The sequence below is a fragment of the Heterocephalus glaber genome, unplaced genomic scaffold (assembly GCF_053883595.1).
Source record: "Heterocephalus glaber isolate CG9 unplaced genomic scaffold, H.glaber_assembly_v1.0 deba00001532, whole genome shotgun sequence".
NCBI lineage: Eukaryota > Metazoa > Chordata > Mammalia > Rodentia > Bathyergidae > Heterocephalus > Heterocephalus glaber.
This window is the reverse complement of record NW_028258330.1, coordinates 19097555-19112601: the sequence shown is the minus strand read 5'-3', so window position 1 is coordinate 19112601 and position 15047 is coordinate 19097555. Positions and strand designations below refer to the sequence as shown.

The window sequence follows — 15047 nt, the reverse complement described above, 5'->3', positions numbered from 1 at the left end:
GGCATGCACAAGTGGACCCCTTAATAATGGGAGTAGTGTCCTAGGAATGGAGTTAGAGAAAGGAGAAAATGTTTAGCTGCACACAGAGCTGGGAAATGGCCAGGAGGGGGTGCTGCTGCCTCCCTGTCAAGAATCCCAAACAACTCCCCCACTCCTTGACACTCCCTGGCAAGGCAGGAGGCCTCTCTCCATCCAAACTAATTGTTACAGCACCTAGTCCCAAACCAACAGTGTCACTCCTGTGCATACCTTTTCTGGGCTAGGTGCTACAACACCATGCATGCAGTACCCTTGCCTCCTGAAAGAACAAGGTACCTAAGTCCTTTCTCGGCCCATCTGCTAAGGATTAGTGGTTTCGGGACCCCAGAGAAAACACCTACTGGGCTCTGGTATCCACTGGAAGTTTTATTTCTTTAGGCTTCTATCCCAACCAGTCATTTAAAATCCCAGTGTCACAGACCTGAAGGGTAGGGGCTGGGAGCTGCATCTCCCTCCTCCTCACAGGGTCAGCAGGGGAAAGAGCGAGAGGCGGTGGAGGCAGAGCAGCAGCAGTAATGGGGCATCAGCGTCACAAGCCACTCCATCCTTTCCCAGACCCTGGCTGAAGCCCCTGCAGCTTGGGGTGGACAGGAGGTAGGACCCACCCCAGGTCCTCACCCTCCCCTCCCCAAATAGCCCCCTTGGGGCCTTAACCCATTTCTTCCGGCAGGAGACTGAGGCACACAGAGAGGAAGGGGTGGGAGAGAGGACGTCACAGGACAGCCAGGGTGGTGGCACAAATGAAGGCTGAGGTGAGAGGTGAGGGCACAGGTGCAGCCAGGTCTCGGAGGCCATGGACACTCCACCCCAACGCACACCTGGGAGGGGCGAGGAAGCCAGACCATCACACAGCAAGTTGGAGACGAGGCGGGGTTAAGGCTGAGGTGCCAAGGCGGCCAAGGGGCTCAGTCGAAGCCATGCCAGTCGCTGTGCTCCGAGTCGTACTCCAGCTCAGCGCCCACGCACTTGACACCATCCAGCAGCATGGGGGTGCCGTGGTGCCGGTCTGCAAGGGGGGTATGCAAATCAGTGTGCTCGTGCGCCCAGGTCCCACCCACCCTGAGGACTCCCCCAGGGACTGGCTTGGAACAACTTGACAAGAAGGTGAGGACCACAGCTGGGCAACATCCCTCCTCTAGCCAGACCCACACACCCTTTCACTCACCCATGACTCGTGCTTGCACCGTCACACGCACACAAGCACCTGCACCATCCTCACAGGCCAGCAGCATCTCTTCTTTGAGGACTCCTTCCTTGTGCGCAGAGTACTCACACTTGACACTGTAACCTGCCAGAGACAGGGACCATAGATGATCAGCCACCCACATGGCTTCCCAATCCTGCCCCCAGCACTCATGTGTCCCTACCCACGGCAAGTGCTGAGCCTCCTAAAGAAAGGAAATCTAGAGACTTATCCTACAAGGCTGAGCAAACCTCCCAGTCTTCACTGAGCTGACCATGCCTCAGGCCCTGGGCAAGCCCAGCATGGCTCCAGAGGTGAGGCAAGCACAAACTCAGGCTTTCACAAAAAGGACCAGCTCCCTCCACACAAAGGAAGGCAGGTAGAAGGGTGATAGAAAATAAGAGGGGCAAGCAGGGGAGGCTTTGAGCAGATCCAGTGGCAAGAAGCAAGGCAAAGACCTCAGAGGTCTTGCTCAGTCCAATAAAAATGAGAGGTGAGGTGGGAACATGAAACTGAAGCTGGGGCTGCCTCAAAAGTGACACCATAGGCTCTGCCTGGTCAGGGCGGGGCAGGGCCTGCAGCCAGCTGGGTAGGCAGAAGCAGCCTGAAGGCCAGGGGCCCCCAAAGCTCCAGCCAGTGAGGGCAGTATGTTTTCCTGGGGAGGGGGAGGGAGTTCCTCTGTGACTCCTGTCTTAGTGTTCTCTGCTGAGAGAACCATCAAGCAATGTGCAGGTGTAGGCCTGCAGAGAATTCACAGACTTCTGTCCAGGAAAGGAGGCAGGGGCATGCAACAGCCAGGCTGCCACAATGCAAACCCATAAAGAGGTGCCACATCCCTGAATGGGACTGTCCTACTTTCTCCCTTCCACTCACATCCAGGACCTGCTGGAGGAGGGCCAGTCTCCAGCACCCCAGACGGGCACGCACCTTCAGGGATGGGCACAACACTGAGGAGCTTGAGGTGCAAACTGGGGACTGGTGCCTCCCGGATGTCCTTGCTCAGTCTGCGCACCGGGGGCAGAGTGAAGGTAATCTCATACTTGTGCAAGATCTTCAGGAACCCAACCTGCAGCAGGAAGGAAGGATAAAGGGAGAGGCACCTTCACTTACTGCTTGACCCAGGGCCATGTGGGCCTTGCCACCTGATCCTTGTTGGCCCAGCACCTGTTTCCCTGGGAGTCATGCCAGCCGGCCCGTACCCCTAGCTGATGGCTCTAGCCTCTCTGACAGAAGCCCTTTCCCCAAGGGCCACCTAATCCTCAGCATCTGTTTCAGGGGCCCCATGGTCCTCAGGGGCCCACTTTACAGATAAGAACATGGAAGCCAAGAAATGACTAGCTGTAGGCCACGTCGTATAACCAGGGGAAAATGTTCCTTAGACCTCTTAGCCACTCCTGCCATGTGTGGCACCCAACAGTCACCACCCTCAGCCCACAGGGAGGCTCAGAGTCCCATGGTATAGGTCATCCACCTGCTCCCACCGCTAGTAGCACCTGTCAGAGCCAGTAGCCCAGGGACAGAGTCAGGGACATTGGCCCTCCATTACTCATACAGAGACAGCAGACAACACAGACAGCACAGGATGAGGTTGGATAGAATTAGATAAATGGACATCAGGGGCTGGGATGCAGCTCAGCAGTGAGGCTGTAGTAGAGGTTGTGCTTAGCATATGTGAACCCCTGGGTTCAATCCCCAACACTAAAGAAAGCAAAAACAAAAACAAGACACTAGACCAGCTGTGTCAGTCTACAGCTGCCCCAGCCTTATCAACAGCCACTGAACCTCTGCATGCTGGCACCTCATGATGGATGCCTGCCTTTCCACTCAAAGGCTCAGTGCCCAGCAGCCCCTGCCCAAGGAATTCCTGTTGTTCATACATAGTACCTGGCAACAAACACTGTGCCTCTGGCACCAATGTCATCCTTGAAAACTTCTGTGGTGTGAATGATCATAAGTTGGGGTGGTTGCTGAGCGGTGACTGCTGGTCCAGCAGGTGCAAAGGCACATGCTGTATGCCTAGTTTTTGTGGGCACATAGATTCCTGCTCAGTCACAGGGGCTAAAGCGCACCCCTCCCTGTGGGGGTCAGGTTGGGAATGGCAGAATGGAGCTTTTAGCCTTCCAATGGGACCAGGCCAACATTACCACATGATAAACTCAATCCATGCTCTGCTGGTGGAGGGCACACCACCTGCCCACTGTGGCCCAGCTGGACTGCTTGCAGAATTTTCCAGAGGAAATACTCAGAGATGTGCAAACCAATACTCATTAGCACCTCTACATATAACAGTGAGAGAGATAAACAACTGTAACATCCAGGACCAGGAAGCAGCCAAGTCAATGATGATGCACATGGTGGAATACCAGGCAAGTGTAAAAGCTCATGGAAAATTATTTCCTGACATGAGCAGGAGACAGTTCACAACAAAAGCAAGCAAAAAACCAGTGTAACCCGCCAGGTGTGGTGATGCACGCCTGTAATTCTAGCACTCAGGAGGCTGAGGCAGGAGGATCACCACAAGTTCAAGACCAGCCATAGTGAGTTCAAGGCTAGTCTAAACTACATAGCGAAACCCCATCTCAAAAAACAAAACAAAAAGTGTGCCCAATTTTTTAGAAGCCAAATTAAAAAAATAAAGCTGAAATGATACACATCAAAATATTAACCATCAATATGCCTGGATAGTATAACTGTGGCTACTTTTAATTTTTTCTTCATTTTAATTTTTCTTTTACATATTTTTTGCTAGGGATCAAATTTAGGGCCTCATTAAGGCCGGGGATTTAGCTCAGTGGTTTCACTGCCTGCTGCGCAAACGCAAGGACCTGAGTTTGATCCCTGGTACCCAAAAAAAAAATCTAGGGCCTCATACATGCTAGGCAGTTGCTCTACCACTGAGCTACATCCTCAGCACCTTTGTTTTTCTCTGTCTTCCAAATTTTCCCCAACCGACATGAGTGAATTTTGCAATAGGGGAAGGAAACTATTTTTTAAAGTTTTGGTTCATTCCATTTTCCCTTTGGGAAATCTGTTCAGCTAAAAAGAAAGAATGAAGATTTTAGAGTTAGATAGAAATGGATACAAACTTGGGCCTCTTTCTTTCTACACCTCTCCTTCCTTCCCCTCCTCTTCTTCTTCCTCTCCCATATGCCACCCTCCACATTTTCCAGTACTGGGGTTTGAACCCAGGGTCTTCTCATTGAGCTACATCCCCAGCCCTTTTCTATTTTTTATTTTGAGACAGTGTCTCACTGACTCACTACGTTACCCAACCTGGGCTTACACTTGCAATCCTCCTGCCTCAGTCTCCCAGAGTGCTAGGATTATAGGTATTTGCCACTACACCCATCTTAGGTCCCTTTTTGTTTTTTCCGGTACCGGGGATCAAACTCAGGACCTTACGCTTGTAAGGCAGGTATGGTGCCACTGAGCTAAATCCCTGGCCCCTTGGGTCCCTTTTTGAGCAGGCAACAAGCCCCTCTTCAGGGTAGTCTCCTGTCCCCTGATCACAGGTCACTCTACCTCAACTCTGGACCCCTGGCTTACAGACCAACCTGAAGGCCTTAATCCCTGTTCTCTCCATTCTATCCCTTCCAAAAACTCCCTCCTGCCTCTTCCATGTGGAGATGGGACAGTAGTGTCCTAACAGTTGGAGAAAACACACTGGGAGTTGTCTGAGGTATCACTAGGAGAAGAAGAAAGTGCTCTACCAAATAGAACGTGGGGTAAGGGCTCGGGGTTCTGTGACAAAACATGCACAAAAAAAATCCATGTGCAAAGCCCCAGATTCAACCCCTGAATCAAAAAAGAAAATGTGGGGAGATAAAACCACTACAAAGAAAGTAAATAAGCTAGAGATTTGGCAAAGAGTAAAAAGTCACACCTTGTTACCACCATAATTAACTTTCATATCTGTATCATACATACCCCCTTCCATTCTCACGCCAGCTTTATGGATGTGAATCGTCAACTGGAAAGAAGACAAACTGAGGCGACCACCCAAAGTCACAAAGCAACAATTGGTAGGCCTAGACCTGAACCCTGGCCCATGGCACCACAACCTCAACACCAGCCTTTCACTGCTACTGTCTAGGTGAGGCCAACGACAAGGGTTCTTAACTGATTCCCCCATTTTACAGATGGGGAAAGCAAGGCTCAGGAAAGGGCAAAGATGTGCCCATGAACCCAGCCAAGGAAAAGGGACAGACAGGCCTTGGGGGCCAGGAAGAGAGAGGGAAGAGGTGGAGACAGTGAGTTTGATGATGGAGCAGCTATGTACATACCTTGACCAGAAAGCTGCTGTCACTCTCCTGGGTGACCATGACCACTGAGTCGTGCAGCTTCTCATCAAAGTGGACATGGCTGTGGGAGCCTTCTGCGTCATGGCCTGCTGCAAAGCGGATATTCCGGACTCTGGGTTTGTTGCCTGGGAAAAGTAGAAGAATCTAGGGGCTACTGGCTTCTCCCTCACCCAAGAAACCACACTCCCTCATCCCCTCCCTGTCCCCAAATTACCCCTGACAACACCAGCACCCACTGGATGGGCTCCTTTGAGGGCTAGGTGGACAATGGCAATCACAAGGCTTGAAGTTCCCCGTGCCCCTACCTGCCCAGTCCTACACAAAAAGAGCCCCCTCAAGTGTGGGCATGGGGGGGGATTGAGTGACATGAGGCCTCATTCGGAGGGGAGGAGGCTGGCACCAGACAGGGAGACACTGCCCTCCAGACCCTTCCCAAGCCCATCCCCTGCCCCCAGCTCTCCTTCACAGTGCCAAGCTGCTGTCTGTGACAGGCCTGTCAGTGCATGAGGCCCCTGGGATGTGCTGAGGACCCCAGCCAACCTGGGCAGGGGTCTACAACAGCTCTAGGGGAGGACTGAAGAAATTAAAGGGGTCTAGGTGTCACTCAGCCCACCTATGAGAGGCTGGAGCTCACCAATCACTGGCAGTGAAGAAGGAAGAAGCTAGGAGCCTCCCAGCCCCTCTCTATGTGCTCTCCTCCTATTTGGCCCCCATCCTGGCCCTCAGCTGTCCTGGAGCTGGGCTGTCTCTGAGCTTGGTTAGGTTCTCTGAGGCCAGAAAGAGTAGGGGGTTGAGACAAGCAGAGCAGTAGTGTTACAGTTTGGACCCTAAATGTCCCCCAAAGGGTCATGTGTTGCAGGACTGATCATGTGACAGCGCCACTGGGAGGTGATGAAACTTTACAGGTGGTCCTCTAAGTCACTGAGCCCTTGACAGGTATATTGGGACCCCCACCTCTTGTCTCTGTTTCCTTGCTACCATGAGGTGAACAGCTTCTCCACCATGCATCTCTGCCATGATGTTCTGCCTCACCACAAGCCAAACAACAGGGCCTGTTATGGTTTACATCTAGATGCCCCCAAAGCTTTATGTGCTCATAGGTAGAGCTTTTGATTGGATCACGGGGGTGTGATACTCATCAGTGGATTAGTGTACAGTTAAATGTGATTTGGGAGGTACAGACAGGTTGGAAGAGATGGGTCAGTGCACGTGGCCTGAAAGGGTCTACCCCGCCCCCACACACACCTACCCATTACCCATCTCTCTCTGCTTCCTGCTGCCATGCCATGAGCTCTTTCTCCTCTGCCATGTCCCTCTGCTATGTAGCCCTGCCTTGGACCCAGCTGACTATAGACCGAAGCCTCTACAGACTGTGAGAATAAAGCTTTCCTCCTTTAACTTGTGGGTGCGGGTATTTTGTCCTAGTGACAAGGAAAGTAACTAAGACAGGGACCAAGTGACCAATAGCAGAAAACTCTAACACTATGAGCCAAAATAAACCTTTCCTTCTTTTATATTTATTTCTCTCAGGTATTTTGTTACGGAATAGAAAGGTGACTAACACAGCAGGCGGTAGCAAGTTAAAGGCCTGGGATGAATGGACTACTCAGCCTGGGGAGGCCAAGGGCATGATTCCAGACCTCTCTGACCATCTTTTCCCTAGAATTGAGTCCTTGAATATTCAGCAGAGGCCCAGGGACTCCTTGTTGAGCTCCACAGACTAACACTCAAGTCTCACCATGTCTCCCTTGCCTAGAACTCTGAATGAAGTCCAAATTCATTCATTCAACCAATCCTTTGGAGCCTGAATGAAGTCCAGATTCCCTCCACAGTCTGCTGTTCCCTGCCCACCTCCCCAGTCTCAGTACTCATATGCCCCATGTGCCCCCAAGCCCCACCAGTGGAAAAGGGGCTGACACACAGTGACACAGGAGCATACTAGTATCTCTAGAGAACAGCAAGCCAAGGAGCCAGTCAGAGGCCCTGCTAGGGTGTGGGCAACCCCCCGCCCCAGTACCTGGCACAAATACTGTCATATTCCAAATCTCTCTCTCACACACACACATACACACACACACAGAGCTAAAGCCAGCACCACATGCAACAATGTCCCACCCCCACCCACTGGAAGAGCTGTGTGAACCATGCATAGAAAGGCACTCACCCTTGTTGGCTGCAGCCATGGACGCCCTCCCTGCCACGAGGTGAGACACACAGCTCCTGCCGGACACCGCCGCTCAAGCTCAGCAGCCTCCCATGCTCCAGGATAACAGCAGGAGCCTGAAGGACAGGGGGTGAGGAGGGCAGGTTCCAGATCACCAAGACTCCATGGCCAGCAGAAGACTCCCTTTAGAATGAGCCCTCAGCAGCCCAACTGGGGTCCACCACTCGAAGCACAGGGGCATCTGCCCATGTCAGCAAGAGCCGACGACCCTGCCTGACTTTCTACCGACTGGAGCCCTGCTGGCACATACTGAGCTTCTGGGTACCAAAGTGGCGGCACAGGACTCACATCCCCAGCCCACCTTAGGCTAGCAGGAAGGGCAGCATGGAAAGAAAGGGGACCTTACTGGTATGTTTTATATACCCCATGCAGCTGGGTGCAGGTCAACAGTGTTCGTGGGGGTGGCAATAGGAGGGGACCATATGTGATAAGCTTATCCTTGGAGCTTTCCCTCCTGGTCCTCAGTCAGGGCTGAAGGCAGACCAGAGCCCCCACCAAAGCCACCCATTCAGGCCCTGGCCTGAGCCTGAGGCACAGGGCTGCCTCAATGCAGGAGTCCATGTGAGGTGCCCTAGGAAGCTTGCAAAGGGCTGAGCTGGACCTATCTCAGCATCAAAAAGAATAATAAGCAGAACTGATGGAAACAGATGGAATACATAAAACCAGAGCATCGCAGCGCATACAGAAAAAGAAGGAAAGCAAAACAAATAAACCTGGGCCTCATGTGTCACCACTGACGGTAGCAGTGCCCTAACTCTCTGCTCTAAAAAGTAGCAAATTAAAGGAAAATAATTCAGTCCATCTCTTCCTTTCTTCTAAGTCAACTGCCCTGGTGGTTGACAGAAAGCTCTTCTTTACAGGAGATTTCTTGGTAATAAACAACAAAGGAATGACCAAATGCCAAGTCATTCTGCACCCCCCAAAGCAACAAACGCCAGAAGCAAAAACAGTCTTTGGAGGCTGAACTGTGACAGAAGGTTGATAGGAAGTAGACAGACAGAGGTGCCCAGTGCCACTGACAGATGACGGGGTTTGGTTTTGCTTTTGCGGTACTGTGGATTGAACCCAGGACCTTCACACTGAGCTATACCCTCAGCCCTTTTGTTTGTTTTGTTTTGTTTGAGACAGGATCTCACTACGTAGCCCAGGCTGGCCCTGAACTTGTGGCAGTCCACCTGCCTCAGCCTCAGCCTCAGTTCTGGGATTACACCTTACTGACTCAGGCATGCACCACCACACCTGGCTCCCAGCCCTTTTTAAATTTTGAAATAAGATCTCAATAAGTTGCCTTGCCTGGACTCAAAGGCATGCTCCTCCTACCTCTGCTTCCCAGAATGCTGGGATTATAGGCATATACCACAACCCTAGCTTTATTCTTTATTTTGAGACAGAGTCTCGCTATGTCACTAAACTGCTGAGGCTGGGCTTGAACTTTCGATCCTCCTGCTTCAGCCTCCCACGGTGCTGGGATTTCAGGTGTATTCCACCTAATGACCTGGTGTTCTTAAAGGAACAGCACAATCTTGCAATACATGGATGTGATATCACCTGACCCACACTGGCCCATCCCCTCTTATTGTAAGATGGAACTGATAACACTGATGCCTTCTGATGTGAGGCGGCCCAAAATCTCTGCATCACTGACCAGGGATCCCTGTCGAAGATGCTTAACCTGGATTTCACCAAGCCTCCAACCCTAACTTCTCAATTACTGAAAGGTACAGAGGGTAGCGGAACAAACTAAACAGCTACAAACAAGCAATGAGAAAAACCATGAAGGCAGGGGATGCCATAGGACAGTTGACCTGCTTTTTTCAAACTGTAAGAAAAGAAAGAGGAGAGAGAAGAGGAGAGGGGAGGAGAGGGGAGGGGAGGGGAGGGGAGGGGAGAGGAGAGGAGAGGAAGAGTATTCTAGACAGAAAATCGGCAATCTACTTAGCCTGTGGACCACTGCCTGTTTTTTGTAAATAAAGTTTTACTGGAGCACAAGTGCTCATTCATTTACATGTTGTCTCTGACAGCTTTTGCACTAAAACAAAACTACTCAGAGTAGTTGTGACAGAGTCCATATGGCCTGCAAAGTCTAAAATATTTACCATCTAGCCCTCTCAGAAAGTTTGCCAACCCCTATTCTAGATTAACACACACTTAAGGAACAAGATGGCAGGAAAATCTAGAGGACAACTGACTTGTTTTGTTTTTGTTTTTTAAATCATATCAGTAGCAAGAAGAAAAAGAAGTGCAGGAGGAGGTTTCTAACTACCTATAAAAAGACCTTCTGGAGATACTGGGAAATGTGAGTGGCCTGAATAGTAAGTGACACGAAAAAATGAGTTTTGTTAGCTGAGGTAATGGGATCACACTATGTAAAGAAGTTATATTCTTAGTTTTTCAGAGAAACACAGTGAAGTGTTTAGAGATAAGTGACCCGTGAGTGACCCTGGCTAGTTCAGAGAATGAAGAGAAACCACAGAGTGGCCTCAGTCAGGGGGTGGGCCTGTCCAGGGCATGACCTCAAGTCCTTTGGATGCTGAGTAACCTTGGAAACAGGGGTGACCTCGCCTCCCTCCCAATTTCCCTATGCCAGATAAGTCCACCCAGGCCCAATCTGCTTCCTGGGCAAGGCGTGAGTCCCAGGGCCCCTGGTAGAAGGCCTAGAGACCTTCCAGAAGAGCAAGCCTTGGCCCTCTGAATGCAGGAGGCCAGCTCCCAGTCCCCGGGATGTAGGGAGGTAAACTGTACTCCCTCCACCTCTGGCCAGAGCTGCTCTGGGGTCAGCTTGTTTCCAGAAAGCTTGGCCTTGGAAAGCAGCCTGCTTCAACCCTCCCACCCCAACCATCTCTGAATCTGTACACTTGGGGCATGTGACAAATGGCCAAATGCAAAGGTACCAGGCCTTCTTCCTCCCCTGCAGAGGCAGCTACACGACATTTATGCAGCCAGGGATCAGTGCCAGCCCAATGTCCACAAGGTCCCCCATCCCCCAGGACACTTCCTAGAGGCCAAGGTGAAACTCTTAACTAGTGGCTGGGGAGCCCTTTTCACAAAAAACTCCCACCCAGTAACTGCAAGGTCTCTCCCTGTCTTCCCAAACACACTACCTGGTCCCTGCCTGCCTTTGCCCAGGCTATCCTCTGTTCCCCCCAGCCACACCTTAGTTGTGGTCTTAACCCCGACATCTCCTTTTTAGAGAAGCACTCCCATTCCACTCCAAATCTCAGGAAAGGCCTGAAACTCTTTAAAGGATCCCTTTCTCACTTTCTGAGACCATTTGTTGACTATCTTCCCTACTTTAAGAGCACAGTGGTTGTGGTTTTGCCAAACCGTATGTTCCTAACACAGCGAATGCATTCAGTTTATACTTGTTGAATGAATGAGTGACCACCCTAAGAAGAGCCTTCCAGGCAGGTTTGGTCAGTACCCCAAATTCCTCAAGATCTCTCTGCCTCACTCTTAACCAAACCCTGTTCCCACCACAGGCCTTCCTCTGGCTTTGCCACATCAGCTGGTTATCTGCCTGTACCGAACTTGAGATGGAAAAGGCTGCTGAGGGCAGGACCTGTGTCTCCTGCAGTGCCTGGAACTCAGGACAGAGCAATCACTCAGGAACTGTTGCAACACTCTGTGAGAACACAGAGTTCGGACGAAAGTGACTGTAGGGGCCCACAGGAGGCTGGGAAAACCAAACCTTCTTTCCCATCAGTGAATCTGCCTGTGACTTGACTATCCCCAGGGAACCAGATTCTCATCCACACAAAATCTTCATTACAAACAGGAAAAGAGGGCATCAGGTCTCCATGCTGCAGTGTGCTCACAGAGACCTGCTTGGCCACCTTGCAACCCTAGCTTGGCCCTGCCTCTAACCTGCTCCTGCACCAACCAAGTCCTCACTATGGTCTAAGACACAGGGCCCCCCAGGGGCAGCAGTCCTGGTTCAAATTCAGGCTCTACCCTTGCTGTCACTTCTCTGACACAAAGGAGTAAGCAGTAGCCTCACCTTCCCATGATTTGGTGCAGCTGTACCTAAAGATCTGTGAAAATGTGTGCACCCCCCACCCTCCCACCATGGGCCTCTGCAGAAGCAAAGCCCCAAGGACCTGGTTTCTAAAGCAACAGCAATTTCACTGGAAGAGAGGCACTTCAGGTCAACCCTGTGAGAGCCAGAAGTGGCCCTCAGAGTAAGCTCTAGGGACGTCAGCTTCTCGGAAAATAGCTCAAGGGTTAGAAGGACCTCTCTCCCACTGCTCTTCCTTTTACTCCCAGGGCAGTGAGGCCTTCAGGGAAGACCACAGAGCAGACTGCTGGGAGCTCCTTGCCCACACCCTCCCCAGCCAGAGGGGCTCAAAAAGGTATTGAAAACATGTATCTTGTCTCCCTCCCTACCTTAGATGGCTGTCAACAAGACAGGGGGAGACCCTTGACAGTCACAGGATGGGGAGGGCTGAAAAGCTAGGACAAGGGCCTTGAGGGCTTCTTTGGTATCTGGTTGCTCTCAGGGAATTTGGGGGGACCCTTCTCTCTGGAAAACAGAGAGCTGCCAGCTCAGGCTCCTCTTGGTTTTGGAGAGGCTGCTTTGAGGCTACTCTACCCAGGTTCTGGCATGTGGACAGGCAGCAGGTTCCTGGTGACCTAGGAACCCAGCATTCTCAGTACCCTAGAATCATACTCCCCAGAGTGTCAGATGCTACTCCAGGCTGCTCTAAAAAGACCCCAACCTCCAAACTGCACAAAGGCCAAGGACATTTGATCCATGGCAAAGCGCTGCTTCCAAATCTGCCACCCTCTTGTCACCCAGTCCACATCACCTCTCTGCCCCAGAGGCAGCCTTCAAACCCCAAGGCATCTCCGGGCCAGCTCCATCCAGCTTCCTCTGCTGTGTGGGTGGGGTTATTTCCTAACCTCTTAGGGGTTTGTTTCTCAATTATTTTTCAATTCCTATTCTTAGCCTGGCCCAAAACCTTTCTCTTTTCGAGGCCAGAAAAACAACCTTCCACTCTTCCTACCACTTCCTCCCCCTACACCCATCCCAGGGCTCAAAACATTCAGTTCAGCAGAAGCCCACTCCGGCCTCTCATTAAAGCCCAAGCCTGTAAAAAGAACACCCACTGAGGCCTCAGGATAGGGCCACACTTGCCAGCTGCCTCCCAGAACCTGATATAGGATTGGGCACACAGCAGGGCCACATACTTACAGCAGGATAAGGCTTGAGGTCAGGTGTAGGAGCAGCCTTGACCTGGCTTCATTTTCTCCTCCTTCCAGCAAAGGTCCAAGGATAGGTATGGGTGTTTTCTCTCTCAGAAACAGTGTATGTGGGTGGATGAAGGTGGAAGGGCCCCCCCCACCCCTCCTGTCTCCCCAGCTAGTGCTGCCCCCCTCTGCCACACACTCCACCTGCCCTCAGCTCAAGAGTGGTGAGTCCTCTATTCTCTAGATGGCCTGCCCTACCAGGCCCCACCCTGACCTATGACAGGTGGCCCCAAGAACCAGAGCTCAATCTGGATTCAGGTGATGATAGCTGCCCCAACCTTCTTCAGCCTCCTAGAGCAGGGTAATGTACTATTACCATTTCCCAATCAGGAGAAAAGGCAAGCTGAGGCGCCCTTTTCAGTTCAACAGGGCCCTGGCTCACTAAACAGGCGCACTGTTTCCTGACCTAAATCAAATCATTTCTGCAGCACGACAGTGAGGAGGCGGCAGCCAAGTTCTCAGAGGCCCAGGTGAGGAACTCTGTGCCCTTTTCTGCCCACATCCCCGTGGGTGTGGCATTTTCATTCCACCCCCTCCTTGTGTTCTCGGGAGACAAATGAAGCTAGACGTGCCCCGCTCTACCCATCCGGAGCAACAAGGCGGCGGCGGCTGTTCCTCTGAGATAATCCCCTGCGCTCCCTGCCTTCACCTCGGCTGACGCAGGAGCTTCCGGAGCCTGCACTCCCATACATCCACCCTCCTCCGCCGCGAGGGTGCCAAGGCACCGAAGGCTCAGAGAAGCTACTCGTCCAAGGTCATCCAGCGAGGCGGTGCAAACAGCGAGGATGCAGGGGGAAGCGACACTGACCCCATCACGCCCCACCCCCCTTCATTGTATCACTCGTGCCTCGCGACGGCGCCCCGCGGGAAACACTCCTGCTGCACCAGCTAACGGTGACCCAGGTCCCCAGGACTTGACATTCCCCCGATGTGGTGCCAGGCAGTCCTTCAGACCCGGGCCCAAAAGCGGAGGCCCCGGCCCAAGTCCGCCTATCAGCGGGTGGGGTCCCAGGCACCGACTGCTTAGCACAGGGACGCGGAGAGGAGCGGAATCTCAGCAAGCGAGGCGGGACTGGGAGGCGGTGAGAGGAAGGGCAATCTCACCTTGCGGGGGAACCCTAGGAGTGGGCCGGACTCGGCAGGGCAGGGACAACAGCGACGGCGGCAGTGGCAGGGGAGACAGCGGCAGCCGGGGTTCAACGCAGAACACGAGGAAGGGAGCCCTGCACCGCGGCCGCCCGCCTCGCGGCACGCCCCCACCGCCGCCCATTGGTCGACGGGGGGGGGTCCAGGAGAAGGGCCGCTTCAGACCAATAAGCTGGCTCCAGAGAACCGCCAGCGATCTAGGAGGCACCTGTGTCACGTGAAGGGGGCGCTGCGGCTGCGCGCTGCGACTCCGTAGCTGCCTAGGACCCAGCGAGTTCTCGCGATGAAGGCTGCCAGGTCTCCAGTGGTAGTTAGGGGCCAGAATCCGACAGGCCAGAGCGAGGGGAGTGCCTCGGAAAGGCCCCGCCCCAGTGCCGCGGAAAGGCCCCGCCCCAGTGCCGCCTTTGCTGGGGGATTTGCACCTCCGGCCACCGCCTCAATTTGGGAGGGGCCTCCCTTGGGCCTTGCCCCCTCGCTTGGCCCTAAAACGCGGCTCAGGAAATAGGTGGAGCGCTGGAAGTTGCCCTTTCAGCCTAGTGTTTCACGATAGCTTCGAGCCACCCTAGTCCTGTCTACTAACTGACCAAACATCCCTTCTCTCTGTGACCCCAGGGTTTTGGCTTCTTCCCTTTCCACCGCATCCCCCTGCCTCAGAGAAAGTGCGCCTACGCCGACCCAAGACGCGTCCCGGGAGCCCCGCCTGGCCCAGATAAGCATCAGAACAAAGAAGGCATGGAGGATGGGGGTTGGGAGACCTTGTGCGGTTGCCCCCGGGGACCACAGGCTCTGCTCCCGGTCTCCTTGGAGGCGGTCGTCATGGCAGGGGGATGCGCCTAACTCAGCCCCGCGGGGTGAGATGGCACCTCCACAGAAGCAGGGAGCAAGAGGCATGCATGGCCCCGTGTCT

At 53.0% G+C, this 15047-nt stretch overlaps 1 protein-coding gene across 2 annotated transcripts; it reads right to left on the bottom strand.

The window, feature by feature from the left end:
• Positions 1-385: 385 nt before the first annotated feature.
• On the bottom strand, positions 386-14359 carry Adissp (adipose secreted signaling protein). 2 transcript variants are annotated; one of them, XM_004840734.3, is made up of 6 exons: positions 14099-14359; positions 7688-7803; positions 5506-5648; positions 2150-2288; positions 1205-1327; positions 386-1045 (listed from the first exon to the last, which is right to left on the bottom strand). In XM_004840734.3, exons 2-6 carry the CDS (start codon positions 7704-7706, stop codon positions 945-947), a joined length of 525 nt encoding a protein of 174 aa, XP_004840791.1. In that variant the 5' UTR covers positions 7707-7803; positions 14099-14359; the 3' UTR covers positions 386-944. The 2 variants fall into 2 exon arrangements, with proteins under 2 accessions (XP_004840791.1, XP_012926162.1); XM_013070708.3 differs by lacking the exon at positions 14099-14359 and adding an exon at positions 12939-13424.
• Between the last annotated feature and the right edge of the window lie 688 nt (positions 14360-15047).

Bases quoted from the DNA above. Each gene is read 5' to 3' on its own strand.
- Adissp (XM_004840734.3), bottom strand. The intron at 2,289-5,505 runs GTATGTACATAG...TTCCTGCTGCAG, and splicing joins ACAGCAGCTTTCTGGTCAAG to GTTGGGTTCCTGAAGATCTT. The intron at 1,328-2,149 runs GTGCGTGCCCGT...TGTCTCTGGCAG, and splicing joins TGTTGTGCCCATCCCTGAAG to GTTACAGTGTCAAGTGTGAG.